At 34.9% G+C, this 13,056-nt stretch overlaps 1 protein-coding gene across 2 annotated transcripts in view; it reads left to right on the top strand.

Moving 5' to 3' along the window:
- Window positions 1–13,056, top strand: part of LOC136031153 (protein seele-like) — a 66,154-nt gene that overhangs the window by 44,608 nt on the left and 8,490 nt on the right. For both annotated transcript variants that reach the window (XM_065710481.1, XM_065710482.1), the window contains exon 5: window positions 6,947–7,153. In XM_065710481.1, the coding sequence (XP_065566553.1) occupies window positions 6,947–7,153 (207 nt within the window). The remainder of the gene's footprint in view (window positions 1–6,946; window positions 7,154–13,056) is intronic.

Genomic DNA, 13,056 nt, shown 5'->3' with positions numbered 1-13,056 from the left:
TAAATGTCCAAATGTTTCTTTTTCTGTGCTTTAAACCCGAACCATAGTTTTTTTTATTGCTTCCTGAGGGTTTAAATTTGTTCTAGTATAAACTTACTGTGCTTACCACAGTCTGTGAGCTGTAAGTCGCCCGCTTGTGCTGAATCACAGTTTGGAAGTTTGCAGTTTTTTGGCAGCAGTATTTGTGTTAGGCCGTATTTCTTGTGAAAAACAAACCACACGAAATAAAAGGATTTTTTATTTATATTTTGCTGTGGGAATGGTACTTTAACTAGGCGAGGCCAGATATATGTTAAGAGAGTAATTGTGCATACAGAAAACAGGTGAGACTAATGTTCCTGAATAAACCCTAGTATCATTGTTGTTATAAAATTATTCTTTCCATTTTTTAAATTAGTATTAGCACTGTTATTCTATAAAGTAAAAGTTTTTGATATAAAGTAAATCTTTTTGATTATCTGAGACGTTTGAATGCACTATAGGGTTCTTGATTTAATATACAAATAAAAATATAGCTTCTTACGAACATATTTGAACACAGGTATTTGATTTGTGTAACATTTGACAGAGAGGAAAATTTCTAGCAAGTTAGGCTGATAACGAAACTTTCGCTTATGCAGAATAAAGAGGAGTGTGTTCTCAAAAAGTAAAACAGATTTTGGGTTTTTATTTTTCAGCCCTTTTGAAATTCGATTTCGGGTTACAAAAAAAAAGTATTTGCCAAATGCCTTCAATTGAAGATTGAACCGGTGTTGTTTGATCCACCACTTTAAAGTATACTGTCAATTTTGACAAAAATTATTATTTGAGAAAACATCATAAGCAAATAATTATAATACAGCGTCTTTTCACGTCATTTACTAAAACGACAGCTGCAATTTGGTATATTTTCATCAGATAATTGGTCCGATAAGGTATCAAGCTTAGGCTTATCTAGGAATTCTTTTTCAACTAAAGTAGAAATGCAGCTGGGATTTGACACCACTGAATCTTTTAAGTCTAAAGTAAAGAATAGTATAATCATTACAGTATCGTCTAATTTGACTATATCCTTTGAATATTCGATAAAATTTGAGTGAAATTAGTTTGTAGTCCTTATTCACAACATAAAAAAGTACATCAGATAGAAGTTTGGATCATCTTTCAATATATCCTTGGGCACCTCAATATTCAAGTGAAAAATTATGCTGTTTTATATTCATTTTGTTAGCTCCTTTCTTTTATTACGATCTATTGTTTTCAAGGAATCAGTACATCAAACTAAAACTGTGAACTTGAATAGGCGTTTTCTCGAGAATCTAAGAATCGCTGTTGTTGACTCTTTGTCGAATGCGAGAACAGAATGTTGGTCAAGAATCTGTGGGTCTGCAAATTCTATAAGGCAAATATTTTTCTGCTATTGTTGAAAGAAATAGGAAGATTAAAAACAAAACCTATTACAAGAGGCTAAATTATTATCTGGTGTTCTTAATTCATTGCTCCAATCACATTTTTTTCAAACAAATGATAAATTATAAAATATTTTATTAACGAATAAAATATTCGTGCTCTACTAACCACGATTTTAGACCCTCATTTAAGTAGATACTCATTTTAGGAATTTTAATTTTTTGTTATGGTCTCCAAGTGCTGCAAAATATCTTGGTGTGAACTTAAAAATATTTGTTTTTGTAAAATATTGCGATTTTTTGCTTCGAGTCAAATAGAACAATAATCATCACAAAAAAGTATTGGTGTACTGACCTTGGGTTAAGCCGTCAAAAAAAAAAAAAAAAAAAAATGCAAGGAATGACGTTGTCATTCGTTGGTTATCTCTCCCAACAATTAGTGATATAAACCTGTTGTTCGCCACATGTGCATATTAGCTAATCAACAGTCAAATAGTTTGTGGTAACGAACTGTAGTAAGGAGCGACCCGGCTCAACAGTAACCGAAACTCATAAAAAACGGAATTTAGATACCAATCGTTACATCAAAAGAATCGCCGTTTAATGCTGATTTTAAATATATAAGTTTCATCTAGTTTAGTCTTACCCATCGAAAGTTACGAGCCTGAGAAAATTTGCCTTATTTTAGAAAACAGGGCGAAACGCCCCCTAAAAATCATAGAATCTTAACAAAAATCACACCATCAAATTCAGTGTATCGGAGAACCCTAAAGCAGAAGTTTCAAGCTCCTATCTACAAAAATGTGGATTTTTTTTGCCAGAAGACAGACCACGGATGCGTGTTTTTGTTTGTTTGTCTTTTGTTTGTTTTTTCCTAGGGGTAATCGTATCGACCCATGGGTCCTAGAACGTCGTGAGAGGGATTATTCTAATGAAAATTAAAGGTTCTAGTGCCCTTTTTAAGTGACCATCACATTTTCCCCAAAAGTCACTGAATCAAAATTTTGAGATAGCCATTCTGTTCAACTTAGTCAAACTCCTAATAACTATGTCTTTGTGGACGACTTAATCCCCCACAGTCCCCGGGGGAGGGGCTGCAAGTTACAAACTTTGACCATTGTTTACATATAGTAATGGTTATTATGAAGTGTACTGACGTTTTCTGGGGGATTTTTTCACGTTGGGCGGGGGGTGGGTCGGGCGGAGGGGGTTACTTGGGAGGATCTTTTCATGGAGGAATTTTTCATCAGGGAAGAGAATTTCCGTGAAGGGGGCGCAGGATTTTCTACCATTATTAAAAAAACAATGAGAAAATAAATAAAAAATATTTATTTATTTTAAAAAATGTTTATTGAAAAGTGGAAGTAATGAGCAGCATTAAAACTTAAAACGAACATAAAATATTATGTATATAAGGGGGTTCGTCTCTTTCGCAATACCTTGCTCTTTATGCTTAAGTATTTTTAGTTATTTCAACTATTTATTCTACGGTCTTTATGACTCAGGGGTCATTCTTAATGATTTAGGACAAAATTCGAGCTTTAATGTAAAGAGCGAGGTATTGACGAGGGGGAGAACCCCCTCATATACGTAATAAAAATACACAAATATAGAAGTTAGCTACGTAAGTTAATTCGTAAGGTGCGTATGCCTATTACTAACAAAAACGTTGGTAAAAAAAAAAATAAAAAAATCTAGTTGCACTTTTAAGTAACCAAAAATTGGATGGCAACTAGGCCTCCTCCCCCGTCCCCTTTTTTTATCAAAATCGTCCGATCAAAACTATGAGAAAGCCATTTGGCAAAAAAAATAATATTATGCAAATTTCGTTTTATTTATTCATGTGCAGTGAGCCAAAATCAAAACCTGCAGTAATTCAAAAACGTTCAGAAATTAAATAAAAAAAAAAATTTTAACTGCAAGTAAGGAGCAACATTAAAACTTAAAACTAACAGAAATTATCCCTTATATGGAAGGGGTTGTCCCCTCCTCAACGCCTCGCTCTTTACGCTAAAGTTTTTTAATTGTTATAAAAAGTTGAGGTGTGACAAAGAGTCTAAATTTGACGTAAAGAGCGGGCGCTGAGGAGGGCCAACCCCTTTCATATACGGAATAGTTTCTGTTCATTTTGTTTTAATGTCGCTCCTTACTTGCAGTTAAAAAAAAAAAAACTTTTTTTTTTTAATGTAATATCACGCCAGAACAAATTGTTGGTGAGAAGAGAGAAGAAAAAGGAATAATGGGAATCTTAGATGCCTAAGCGTAGGTTTTGTCGATTTGGTGGGTAGATAATTCAAGAACGATTTTTATTTTTATTACAAAAACAAGTACTTTTACATTAAATCTAGCTAGCTTTGTAAAAGCTAATTAGAATTAGACTAAACTATCTTCAATTTTCACTTGGACTGCGAAATCTTTGTTCTTTTATTTTTTTTATTTTTTTTTTTTACATATTAGTGATGATATTTGGCTTAACTTATTATCTCTTTTTTTTCACTTTAGCGTCTATCTCCTCATTTTTCTAATTGTTAACTTTTTATATGATCTAATTACTAGAGCAAAACTTGTTGTCAATATGATCCTATTCAGACTTTCTTTAGCTGGTGATATAGCTTAATTTTCGCAGCAAAGAAATAGAAGATACAAAAACTCCTATTTAAAAATAGAAAGCCATTAATGAAAGCTGATAGCCTTGGTGTAAGAAAGGATAGGTTGATTGAAAATTATTGAAGGGTGTGCCTTCTTAATATGAAAGTCGTCTTATAAAAACAGCAAGTGTGAGATCTCAAAAGGCATCTCGGAACAACGCCTTGGGCTGCATATTGGCATCCTACAAAACTATGTTAAAAAAAATAACAATATATTTTTGAGAATTTTCGAGCAGAAGAAAGAAAAGAAAAACTGACAAGATTAATTTTTCCCCCTATAAGGAGATGGAGAAATAATATGTAAGGAAAATTAAATTTTGTAAGGCTACTGTTTAGTGATACTATTGTTTAGTGATTCTGTGATACAAAAACGAATCATATTAAGTTTTATTATTCCTGTGAAACACGCGATTTTACGACAAGCCTACAGCTGTAATTTGTATAGAATAGTACTTATATAAGGTACTATAAAATAATAATAGAATAAGGTACTTATATTATTAGAATGATTAGTTTTAGGTCTGTCCTTTCACCCAACCAGGACTACGATATTACTTTAGAATTTTTCTTAATCAATAATCTAAACTTTCCAACGAATTTTTGAGTCTAAAAATTATATATGTTTCAATGGGAAGCATGTTGAAATGTTAAACCACAAGACTAGAGAAAAATAACATACTTTAAACTTTGGACAGAGGACATCAGTCAACACTTTGAAATGCATATATAAATTCCACATGATTGCCTAGTATTCTGGAAATAGTTCCCTGCTTATACGTAGAAACTTCGATAATTCGTTTCTATTTAAATTATTTTGTCTCGTTTTGATCCTATTTCAAACAAGAATTTGCAGGCTATGGTCGTATGTTTACTGGAGCTATAGGTGCCTCAAACCTCGCTTATTATGCTTTCAAGTCCCTCTTTAGCTCCACACCATATTTTTGCCCCCCCCCCAACCTGTGTGGCTCCTTATACACAGTAGAAAATAGTTGGAAAATCATTGGGATAAATAATACCTGTAGAACAGAAGATGCTAAGAAACCCAAAGACGTATATATATATGAAACATGGAATATAAAACATTCAGTATTGGCCGAGCATTTGCGCTACATTCACATCAAACAGTTCCCTAAAAGTCATATAATCTTAATGAAAATTATACTGTCAGATTCACCGTATCAGAAAACCCTACTGTAGAGGTTTCAAGCTCTTATCTGCAAAAATATGGAATTTTGTATTTTTTTTGCCAGAAGAAAGATCACGGATGCGTGTGTATTTGTTTTTTTTTTTTTTTCAGGGGTGATCATATCGGCCCAGTGTTCGTAGAACATCGTGAGAGGGCTCATTCGAACGGAAATTAAAAGTTCTAGTGCCATTTTTAAGTGACCAATACAATTGGAGGGCAACTAGGCCCCCTCCCCCGCCACTTTTTCTCAAAACAGTCTGATCATAATTTTGAAATAGTTGTTTTGCCCATTATAGTTGAAAGGCCCTTTAACTATGCCTTGGGTATAACATGCTCCCCACAGCCCCAGGGGAAATGTCTTTAATTTATAAAATTTGCCCATTGTTGACGCATAGTATTTGTTATTGGGAAGTATGCATACATTTTTGGGTGGGGGGTGGAATTTTCTGCTGGGTGTTTTTCTATGGGGGAATTTTCCATGAGGAGGGGAGTGTCCATACAGTGAATTTGTCAGGGGAAATTATACACTAAGGGAATTTCCCAAAATTCTTATACAAAATTCTTTTTTTGTGTGTTGCTTTCTCTTTTCCGTCTCAATCTTACGCGTGGTGTTGTTAAGAGTAATTTTCCGGTTTAAGTTTTTATCGGGATTGAATTTTCTAGAGGATATTTACGTGGGGAGGGAGATTTCTCCGTGAAGGTGGGGCCAGATTTCCTAGCATTGCTTAAAAAACGATTAGAAAGTAAATAAAAAGACAAGTTTTTCCAACTGAAAGTAAGGAGCAACATTAAAACTTAAAACGAACAGAAATTATTACTTATATGAAGGGGGTTTCCCCTTCTCAAAACCTCCCTCTTTGCGCTAAATTTTGAATCGTGCCCCAATTACTTAAGTTCTTTTTTAAAGTACTAAAAAAAATTAGCGTAAAGAGTAAAGCGTTGAGGAGGAGGCAACCCCCTTCATATGCGTAATAATTTCAAATCGTTTTAATGTTGCTCCTTACTTTCAGTTGAAAAGATTTTGATTTTACTTGTTTTGAAGGAAGTTAATTTTTCGTGACATATTCTTTAGAACGTTCTTCCCTGTGCCTGTTGTGGCTTCAGTGGGTACATCAGGTAGATTGGGGCCAGATACAGAAATTAGAATAACACATTTATACCGTACTTTCCTAGACTCAGTTTTTTGTTAAGGTGTAAATATGAATGATCATCTTTTTAGTTGATAAGCAAACTGAATTTGAAAACGAAGTATCTGCTACCTTTTCGAGGGAAAATGAAATATATGCTACATTATAGAGCGTTGAGGCTTTAAATACCAGGTGTTTTCATAAAAAAAAAGAAATTTGAAAATTACCGGGAAACTTCTAATTGTATGTTGGATTTTTGTAAGAGGCTTGTCACAAATAATTCGCATTTGTTATTCAATTCCTGGATGGAGGGGTCAGAAACCACCAAGTCCCTCCTTTGTCTAGCGTCAATTATGGTCAAAGTTTGATTGATTGTTAGAATAAAGCATAAAACTGCAAAATTAGGCATTAGTTACAAGTCGAGACGTTTTAGTTTTTTTTTTCATTGCCTTATTGTAACTTAGTTTGAGCCAACGTTTGTTATTAAATTTTTGAATTAACGGGGTTTCATCAGATCTTAAACCGCAGTTACCTGCTTTTGTTTGTTTTCACTTTTTTTTTCTTCCAAGTCGTGCATAATGCCGTCCTTTATTTCAGATACCGTATGCTCGATCAGAATCGTTCTTAAGTGAATTAATGGATGTAGTATGTTCAAATTTTGAAGACTACGCTCAAGGAACACATAAAAGAAACGGAAGGAAGGCATTGATACGAATCACTACCAAAAGTGGACAAATGCATCCTGACATGAGTAACTATGACCTCTTACCAGACCCAGAAGAAAATTCTAGGCTTAAGTTTCATGTAAGAAATCCCAATACTCGCTGAAACATTCGAAAACTGTATTTAATCACTGAATTTATTATATTTGCTATCCCTAAAATTAAAAGAAAGGGGCTGATCTTTTTTCATATAATTTAATTATGTGCTCCTTTGCAATTCAAAAATGTATGAAGTGATGCTATTCCTTTACCTACCTCCGTCTTCTGGCTGAATATACGGATTGAGCTTAAATTGGAAGGGGCTAATTGATAATTTTGGTGGGGTAAATACCATCGGTGAGACTATCCCAAATAGATATGGGCTACCCAAAAATCATATTTCAATTACTTGCCCTGTTATATTTTCTCCCGTAACTAATCAGAGTGATCTGTAAATATTTTGAACTTCATTGTACATCTGAATACTGAAAAGGTAGTACATACGAGCTTCCGAAGGAGGCTAGAGGATACAATTCTAAAGTACTCAAGAGACAGCTTTGGCACTGTACCTCTGTTGGGAAATGGTCTTCCGTGGCTGTTATCCTACATAAATCATTGGTTAAGGGCTAATGATAGGTTATTTCAATCGGTTGAACGCTGCCAATTTTGTCTTAAAAAGGGAGTCATGAATGTCACCTGAAATGGCGTCCAGCTTTCATTTAAAACATACATTTTTAGTCATATTTTTACTGATGTTAGGATAGCCATAATCGTATAGCGCTTACCAGTAATTCAAATGGCCTAATTTGCCATAATTGGGAAAAGCTTAGCAATTACTTCTTATTTATTCTAGATGAATTAAATAAAAGGTGACTATTAAAGTGTCACTGTTGTTTCGACTATTTTCAAAGTATGTCTCTCTTGAGTCCGCGTTTATTTTAACAAAACTCAAAAAGTAGATTAATTACGTCAAAAAACCCGGAAGAAAATTTTTCTCTTGTTCTTGTTAAATACAGTCACCTTTTTGGTTTTTGCTTTTTTGCTTTTTTTTTCGTCTTTTAATTTTTGTTTTATATTTGCTGAATTTTTAAATTTCAAGTTAGTTTTTTAATTTTTTGTTGCTTCTCAACTTCTTTTTTGTTACGGCACTTGGTATTAACCAAATGACATATAGCGATCGCAAATTCTGTCGGTCTGTCAGTCTGTCTGTCCCGATTTTGCTAGTTTAGGCACTTCCAGATAAGCTAGGACGATGAAATCTGGCAGGACCAGACCAGATTAAATTATAAATAGGGACGGTTAATCCGGAAAAATTAGAAAAAATGGGGTATTTTTAACTTACGAACGGGTGTTCGGATCTTAATGAAATCTGATATTTAGAAGGATATCGTGTCTCAGAGCTCTTATTTTAAATCCCGACCGGATCCGGTGACATTGGGAGAGTTGGAAGGGTAAACCTAAAATCTTGGAAAACGCTTAGAGTGGAGGAATCGGGATAAAATTTGGTGGGAAAAATAAGCACAAGTTGTAGATACGTGAATGACATAACCGCAACGGATCTGCTCTCTTTGGGGGAGTTCAGGGGGAGGGTTGATTCTGAAAAATTAGAAAAATGAGGTATTTTTAAATTACGAAGGAGTGATCGGATCTTAATGAAATTTCATATTTAGAAGGACCTCGTAACTCAAATCCCTTATTTTAAATTTCGGCCGGATCCAGTGTCATTGGGAGGAGTTGGGGCGGGGGATCCAGAAATCTTGGGAAAGGCTTAGAGTGGAGAGATCAGGATGAAACTTGGTGGGAAGAATAAGCAGAAGTGTAAGATACGTGGCTGACATAAACGGACTGGATCCGCTCTCTCTGGGGGAGCTGGGAGGGGTGTTACTCGGAAAAATTAGAAAAAATGATGTATTTGTAACTTACGAACGGGCGATCAGATCTTAATAAAATTGGATATTTAGAAGGATTTTGTGCTTCAGAGCTCTTTTTCTAGATCCTGAACAGATCCTGTGATATTGGAGGGGGGTTGGAGGGGAAAACTGGAAATCTTGGAAAACTTGAAAATTGAGGTATCTTTATCTTACGAACGGGTGATCGGATCTTACTGAAACTTGATATATAGAAAGATTTTATGTCTCAGATTCTCCATTTTCAGTTCGAATTGGATGCGGGGACATAGGGATTGGAGGGGGTAACAGAAATCTTGGAAACCGGAAATCTTGGGAAACGCTTAGAGCGGAGAGATCGGGATGAAACTTGACGGGAATAATAAGCACAAGTTCTAGATACGTGATTTAAATAATTGGAACGGATCCTCTCTCTTTAGAGGAGTTGGGGGGAGTGGGTGTTAATTTGGAAAAATTAGAGAAAAACTGAGGTATTTTTAACTTAAGACCGGGTGACCGGATCTTAATAAAATTTGATATTTAGAATGAAATCATGTTGCAGAGCTCTTATTTTAAATCCCAACCAGATCTGGTGACATTGGAGGGAGTTGTTGGCGGAAACCGGAAATCTTGAAAAACGCTTAGAGTGGAGAGATCGGGATGAAACTTGGTGGGTAGAATAAGCAAATGTCTTAGATACGTGATTGACCTAACCACACTGGATCCGCTCTCTTTGGGGGAGTTATGGGGGGTCCAGTGCTTTCGCGAGTTTGCTGCTTCTTGACGTGCTAGGACGATGAAAATTGGTAGGTGTGTCAGAGACCTGCACAAATTGACTCGATAAAGTCTTTTTCCCCGATTCGACCATCTTGGGGGCTGAAGGGAGAGAAAAAATTAGAAAAAATGTGGTATTTTTAACTTACGAGTGGGTGATCGGATTTTAATGAATTTTGATATTTAGAAGGACCTCGTGTCTCAGAGCTCTTCTTTTAAATCCCGACCGGCGTTAAGCCTCTCATTTTCCTTTTAAATCAATCATTGATGGTAAGAATTTTGCTAGAGCTCATGCCATATGAGCTCTTGGCTCTTCCGGCCTCGTCAGAACTACCATATGAGCATTTAGCTCTTGTTTCTCTATTTATTCAGATTATTTTTCTTATTCTAACTGTTCTTGTATTTATTGTTTTTTTTTTTTAACCTTCTTGCGATGAAGATGGCTTAGCAAAGAGCCTTGCAAAATTTTTTGTTTTATAGTTCAAAAGCTTTTTGTTTTTTGTTTCCTTTTCGTTTGCTCATTAACACTGGCCAGTTTAATCCCAGAACTTACTTATTGTAAATAATATTTCAGCAAAATCTTGTAGTCTAATCCGAAAGAAGATGGAGACCGTCTTAAAATATTCAATGGCCTCTGAATAGTGTTTCCACCACGGATTTCTAAAACCTGTGAAAAAGGGTAAAACAAAACTTTGACTAGGGCTGTTGCCAGAATCTTTGTTCGGGGGAAGGGGTTACAAAAAAAGTTTAAAAAAACGTCTGAAAAATATATTTATATGCGCCATTGTCCCGTTTTTACGAGACGGGCAAATGTTCTTTTAGGGAGGGGGGCAACCCCATTCCCTGGACACGACCTTGCCTTGGACCACCTTTAGAGTATGTTACTTATCAAAAGTTCACCTTTCATAAGTAATATTAAACCTATCGAAATCTGTATTGATATCGAATAATCTGTTGATCTTTTAAATATTTTTTTTAAGACTGTAGCATCAGTAGTTGCTTTTTATTTAAAATGTATCATGACACGAAATGTCAAAAATCTCCTTTTCAGACCTCAAATTGTCACCCAAGGAAAACTGTTTTGCATGAAATTTGATTTTGTTGCTTTTTTTGTAATTTTTCTCCCTGTTTCTTTTTTTTTTACCAAAATGTCTACGAAAATCGAATTCTTTTAACTAGACAAAGAATTAAAAATAAGTTTACAATTCCAGCCTTTAATTAAAAAAAAAGAAAATTCGCCAAGAATCATACAGGGTTTGTTGTCGTTCTTTTTTGACAAATTAAGAAATTATTACTGATTCTTTACAAGTCTTTACAAGTGCTTGTTTAGACATGGAGAGTAAGGAAACAAATATGCATAACACGTGTACTTTAGCTCTCGATTTTACTGGTATGTTTATCCAAAAATCATATGAAAAATGTATTAGGCGATAGGATATCGTAAAAGCATTAATATTAAGATTTTTATACTGGTCTTGAACGTCAGATTTCTACATATGTTTGGCCTTTATTTGCCCAGTCGTAAAATTAAGATATTTTTTTACCGGTATTGATCGCCAGATTTCTACTGGTGTTTGGCCTTTCTTCAACTAGACAAAGAAGTAACAGTTAAAATATATGCAAATTCAGGGTCGAAAATATCGAATTGGAATAACTACTTAGAAATTTAGTTTGCTATTAGAGTCAACGCAGTATTGGCTAACTAAAGCATGACGTGTCTCCTATGTATTATTATTAGAGTCTGCCTTAACTCTGGCTACACTGAATAAAAGGGGCGGCTGTAGAAAGTAGAGACAAGGCTCAATCAATAGAAAATTATAAGTCCTGGTGCCCTTTTTAGGTATGTAAAGCTAATAGCTGGAAATCCGCCTATACGCGTGTCTTTTTTACCTCCTGAACATCCCCGTAACTTCTCATGGCTTCAAGCCAAAATTTTGCAGTAGCTATTTTTCTCAAATCAATCAAAGGTTTCAAAAAGTGTGCTACCAGGTGATGGAATTATATTCCAATCAGCCCCAAAGGCACGGGCGTAAAGTTTTGCTATTGCTTCCCTTTACATGCGTACATTTTAATAGAGGAGATTGGCGTGTCGCAAATATTGGGAATACGGTTGCCCACATTTTTCTTAGTCCCCTTGTGTCTCGACAATCTTCACATATTCAGAATTCAGTTTACCTTTTTGAAAAATTGAAAGATATCAATATAAAAAAGAAACGGTTTTGGCCAAATTCGATGCTATCTCCTGTAATATTAGGAAATGCGAAGTTGCTCTTCAAAGAAAGCTACAAGATAATATTGGCCAGTGGTCTACAAATCGTTAGATTTTGAAATCATTATGCGCCTCGTCCGTATTTGCAATAATTTTTCCTTATATTTTCGTTATAAGATTCAGTTTTTAGTCCAAACCATTGGCCTGCCAATTGGTGCAAGCCTTTCAACTTTTTTGTCCACTTTTTAAAGGGAGTTTATTGAAAATTCTGTTTTGAAATCTTTTCCTGTGAAGCACCATTTCGGGGTTTGGATTATGGATGACGCTATTTTTAATTGGGAGCACAGAGAAACGTCACTTAAGACCTTTTTGGCACATCTTAATACGTTTATTCTAATAATCAGTTCACCCTAATAATTAGAAAATAATCATAAGCTACCTTTTCTCGACGTTTTAATTCTCAAAAAGCTTCTCCGCTTTGAGTTTTCGATCTGTAGAAAGCCTACGTGTAATAATGATTATTTGTAATTTTTTTTTCTCCCAACTACCCTCCTTGTGTAAAAAGAGGTGTGGCTATAAATATTGCTCTAAAGTTCACAAAGTCCCAGATCTAAAATATGTCATGCTAATTTTATTTTGGAATCGATATCCCATTAATTTGCGGGAATCTATTGTAGAAAGAAGGTTTAGACAGGCAAAAAAAGATAAGTCAACATATTAACTGGAAGCATCTCGATGATGGGCGATGAAAAATTTCACTGTTTTACCCTACATTCCAAAATCGAGTGGTAAACTAATAAGAATTAAAAAAGCACAACCGATATGTCACATTTAAAGGTCTGAACAGAGAACAGAGCTTTTTCAACTACGAGAAGGAAAAAATTTGTCCCATATTGGGTAGTGGTGTGAATAAAATCCCATGTTCTTGTGGTTGCATCTATATGGCATAACCTTGTGATCTACAATCTCCTTCAGTGTAAAATGCCCTTCTCAAGTTTGTAAGTTGAGACGATCGATTTCTGAACTGTTTCCTCCCAAACCTCCAGCTATGTCCAAGAGACCCGAAAGATGTTTTCTATCTGAGATCCGGGCCTGTAATAATTCAGTGGAGCGAATTTGAAAATCAGACATGTAGTT

Source organism: Artemia franciscana, chromosome 9 (assembly GCF_032884065.1).
Source record: "Artemia franciscana chromosome 9, ASM3288406v1, whole genome shotgun sequence".
Classification (NCBI taxonomy): domain Eukaryota; kingdom Metazoa; phylum Arthropoda; class Branchiopoda; order Anostraca; family Artemiidae; genus Artemia; species Artemia franciscana.
Note: the sequence above shows the minus strand (reverse complement) of the source record. Positions and strands in the feature narration are given on the sequence as shown.